Source organism: Carlito syrichta, unplaced genomic scaffold (assembly GCF_000164805.1).
Source record: "Carlito syrichta isolate Samal-C Ts95f unplaced genomic scaffold, Tarsius_syrichta-2.0.1 Scaffold304516, whole genome shotgun sequence".
Lineage (NCBI taxonomy): Eukaryota > Metazoa > Chordata > Mammalia > Primates > Tarsiidae > Carlito > Carlito syrichta.
In genome coordinates, this window is record NW_007248612.1 from 217,048 (window position 1) to 221,344 (window position 4,297).

A 4,297-nucleotide genomic window follows, 5' to 3' on the forward strand; every position below is an offset into this window, starting at 1 on the left:
TCTTACAGTTCTAGAGGCTGAGAAATCCAAGGACTGCACTTTGTAAGGGATTCTTGGTGGTAGGGACTCTCTGTAGGGTCTCAAGGCAGTGCAGGGTATCACATGGCAAGGGGGCTGAGCATGCTAACATGCTAGTTCAGGTCTGTCTTCCACTTCTTCTAAAGCCACCAGTCCTTCTCCCATGACAACCCATTAATCAGTTAACCCACTAATCTGTGTCTGGACTAATTCATTTCTGAGGGCAGAGCCATCATGAATCAATCACCTCTTAAAGGTGCCACCTCTCAATATTGTCACATTAGGGATTAAGTTTTTTGGTTTTTTTTTTTTTTTTTTTTTTGCTGATAAGCAGTCATATTTAATGATACATTGTTCTTCACAGGGACAACTACAGAAACTTCTCATCTATAATACAGGGCTATACAACCATACTGCACAAACCAATGAGCCAGATATAAAATAAACTGGCTTCTTACCAACTACCTTATACACACTGTAACCTTTCTTCTCTTCAAAATGACCCTAATCTTATATGAAAACAGTTACTGCGGGGGAAGCAGAAACCTACCTGTGTAGCCAAAAATAAAAATCAAAGGAAAAATAGCAATTCAGTGGTTAGTTGGTGAAAGCAGGGATTTTGGTGCCCTTCACTGTGCTGGTTTGGTCTTCTTATTCTTGTTCTTTTTGTCCCTCTTCTTCAGACCATCCATGTTAGCTCTCAGCAGTTTTGAATAAGCCATCTGAAACTTATTCACTTCTTTGGAGCTCACCACAGTACTGATCTTCTTTTTCCCATCAGTAGCTCTTTTTTTTTTTGAGTTGGAGTCTCACTCTGTCGCCCAGACTGGAGTGCAGTGGCCTCTTCCAGCTACCGCAGCCTCGACCTGCTGGGCTCCGGTGATCCTTTCGCCTCAGCCTTCCAAGTAGCTGGAACTACAGGCGCGCACTACCACGCCCGGCTAATTTTTCATTTATTGTAGAGATGAGGTCTCGCCAAGTTGCCCAGGCAGGTATCGAGCCCACGGGCTCAGGCAATCCACTCACCTCAGCCTCCCAAAGGCGCGGGATTATAGGCTGAGCCACTGAGCCCAGCTCCATCAGTAGCTCTTAACAGACACTTGTTGTCTGTGGACTCAGAGCCCTCCACAGGACCCTTCTTGGGGATGGGTTTAGTGCGACCATCATACTTCTTCAAGGTGATGTACACGCTGCCCGATGTCCGGCACTTCTGGAAGAGCCTGGTCAGCTCTGTCAGGAACTGCCCACTCTCCAGTAGCACCATTTCGACCCCTCTAGCTCCGTTGCATCCACGTAAACCCTGAGCAGTTAGAGCCGGAAGCTTCTCCCGGGATTAAGTTTAACATTGGTTTTGGAGAGGACATTCAAACCATAGCATGAACTTAGCAAACAATTAGGAAAGTAACCTCTGATGGAAGGTGCCAAAATCTTGAAAGGAATGGGGGCCATGAGTAACTGATAAATCATATTAAGTAAATGTATGATTTTGTAAATTAACCTAGAAGGTAAAGTTTAAAAGAATTTTCTGAGTTCATTGAGCTATGCTGAAACTAGCGTGAGAAGCCCTGGGAGGACTCAGGGAGGAAGGCTGGATCAGTAGCCCTGGTGTGGTAGGAAACAGATGACTCACTGAAGTGGGGAAATTGAGGATTATTTGCCAAATGGGACCCTATTCAATAGTGTGGGCAAGATTAAGGAAAACCATCAAGGATGGTGCAGTAACTGGAGCTAGCAACAGCAGGGTGCTACTAGCACCCTTGGTCTGACATGGCAGGGGTTAGAGGAACCTGGATATAGTAACTGTAGAAGAGGGCCTCCATAGGAGGGAATGCAGCAACCATGGAATCCTAGCACAGGGAGCGTTAGAAGGATAAATACTCCAGCATCCCTCTTCCTGCCCTCCGCTCTCTTTCTTGTGCCTCCAACCAGAAGCAAAGGAATCTTGCTTTAGTCCACATGTCAGCAAAACTACAACTTGGGGTTCAAATCCAGCTTGTCACCCGTATTTGTATAGCCTTTGAGCTGAGAAATTTTTTTTACATTTTTAAATGGTTGAAAAAAATACAGTATTACCATACAATCTACCAATCACATTCCTCACCCAAAGAAGTTTAAAAAAAACCTGCACATGGATGTTTACAGCAGTTTTATTCATAATTGCTGAAATTGGAAGCAACTGAGATCTTCCGTAGTGGGTGAATGGATAAATAAACGGTGGCACATCCAGACAATGGAATATTGTTCAGTGCTAAAAAGAAATGAACTGTCAAACCATGAGAAGACATGAAGGAACCTTAAACGCAAATTATTAAGTAAAAGAAGCCAGTCTTAAAAGGCTGCATATCGTATGATTCCAACTACATGATATTCTATGAAGGCAAAACTATGGGGACTATAAAAGGATCAATGGTTGCCAGGGATTGGAGGAGGGAAGGATGAATAGGTGGAGTACAGAAGATTTTTGAGACAGTGAAATTATTCTGTTTGATACTAAAATGATGGATATATGTCGTTATGCATTTGTCCAAACCCACAGAATGAATAATATCAAGAATGAACCATGATATAAACTACAGAATCTGAGTGGAAATGATGTGCCATTGTAGGTTCATTAATTGTAGCAAACATACCACGATGGTTGGAGATGTTGATTTGTGGGGAATCTATCGGAAGGAGAAGGTATATGGGAACTCTCTGTACTTGCCACTCAATGCTGCTGTGAGCCTAAAACTGCTCTGGAAAATGTTACACAGGCATAAAGAAGAACAAAATCATGGACTTCACAGCAAATTGGATGGAGTTAGAGACCATCATACTTCGTGATCTATCATAGAAACAAAGAACGGAATACTGCATGTTCTCACTCATAAGTGGGCCTGAACATTAATCACATTAGCACAAGGGAGGGGTCAGCAGTCACTGGGCACTGCTAGGAGAGGAAGGGAGGGAGGAGGAGCATGCAACAACATAAAGGTTACCTGGTCCCAAACCAGGGGAAGTAAGGGTGAGTTGGAGACCCAAACTTCACCTACATACAGCCAACTTGTGTAATTAATCCCTACTTGCACCCCACATCTCTATTAAAAAAATTTAAAAACAAAATAAAACATAAGTGAGCAGAACAAGGTTAATTTTGGTTGCACATTTAGTACCATAGAAGCTCTCTTTAAATCCCTCCATTCCTTCTGTATAATGTACTTATCGATGCACACGGCATGCAGAGAAAACTGAGCTTGTAAACAACTCCTTAGCCTACCCTCCAGTGTCTGCTTCATTGCTTGAGTTGTGTGTCTAATAAAAGTCAGTTATATTTGAACCCACAAAAAAAAGAAAGAAAAAGAAAAAAGTCTTAAAAAATTTTTTAATCAAAAGAAGAATAATATTTCATACAAAAATTTAAGATTTTATGTCTGTAAATAAAGTGTTATTGGAACACAGCCATATTCATTTGTTAATATCGTCTGTGGTTGCTTTCAGGTTACAACAGCAGAGTTGAGTAGCTGCGATGGAAACCGTATGCCCACAAAGTCTAAAATATTTATTAGCTGGCCTCTTTCAGAACAAGCGTGCCCTAGTCCATCCACTTCCAGGGCACAGAGTGGATTGGATCTGGAAGGACAAACAGGAAATTTCAGGCCAGGGTATCAACCTCTAAGGCCAAAGAATTGCATCAGGTAGTTATGATGTTCTTGCTTTTAGTGCAACTCATGCAAATTATGTGCAACTTTTAGACAGTTCCATGCAAGTTACCAGAATCTCATTTAGACACTGAGGTTTTTCTGCTTTTCCACCTCGGGGCTTACCAGCAGTGGCTAGTTCTCTAAGCTCCCTATCCTTTGGTGGGCTCATTATACATTTACTTCACAGGACCCCCAGTGGAATTGAGCCCAGTTACCACAGCAGTGAGCAGCTTATCACATTGCCCTTAATTATCTTTCTTGCCATTATTGTCTCTCCCTCTCCCTCACTTCTACTTCCTGATGTCATTTCCCAAGTAAACTTCATGCAGGCAAGTATTTTCCTCAAGTCTTGCTCTTATGGGAATTCAAAGTAAGAGAGGAATGTGGTTCTATTTGGTTTAAAATATTAACTGTTGCCAGGCTCGGTGGCTCAGCCTGTAATCCCGCACCTTTGGGAGGCTGAGGTGAGTGAATTGCCTGAGCCCGCGGGTTCGAGACCCGCCTGGGCAGCGAGACTTCATCTCTACAATAAATAAAAGAAAAAAAATCAGCCGGGCGTGGTAGCGCATGCCTGCAATTCCGGCTACTTGGAAGGCTGA

At 42.8% G+C, this 4,297-nt stretch overlaps 1 protein-coding gene across 1 annotated transcript; it reads right to left on the bottom strand.

Moving 5' to 3' along the window:
- Positions 1–646: 646 nt before the first annotated feature.
- On the bottom strand, positions 647–1,282 carry LOC110595810 (signal recognition particle 14 kDa protein-like). Its single transcript, XM_021713404.1, has 3 exons — positions 1,113–1,282; positions 1,045–1,050; positions 647–804 (listed from the first exon to the last, which is right to left on the bottom strand). The coding sequence occupies exons 1-3, from the start codon at positions 1,280–1,282 to the stop codon at positions 648–650; spliced, it is 333 nt and encodes a 110-aa protein (XP_021569079.1). The 3' UTR covers position 647.
- Between the last annotated feature and the right edge of the window lie 3,015 nt (positions 1,283–4,297).

Coding starts and splice junctions, on each gene's coding strand:
- LOC110595810 (XM_021713404.1), bottom strand. CDS start 1,282: ATGGTGCTACTGGAGAGTGGGCAGTTCCTGACAGAGCTGACCAGGCTC.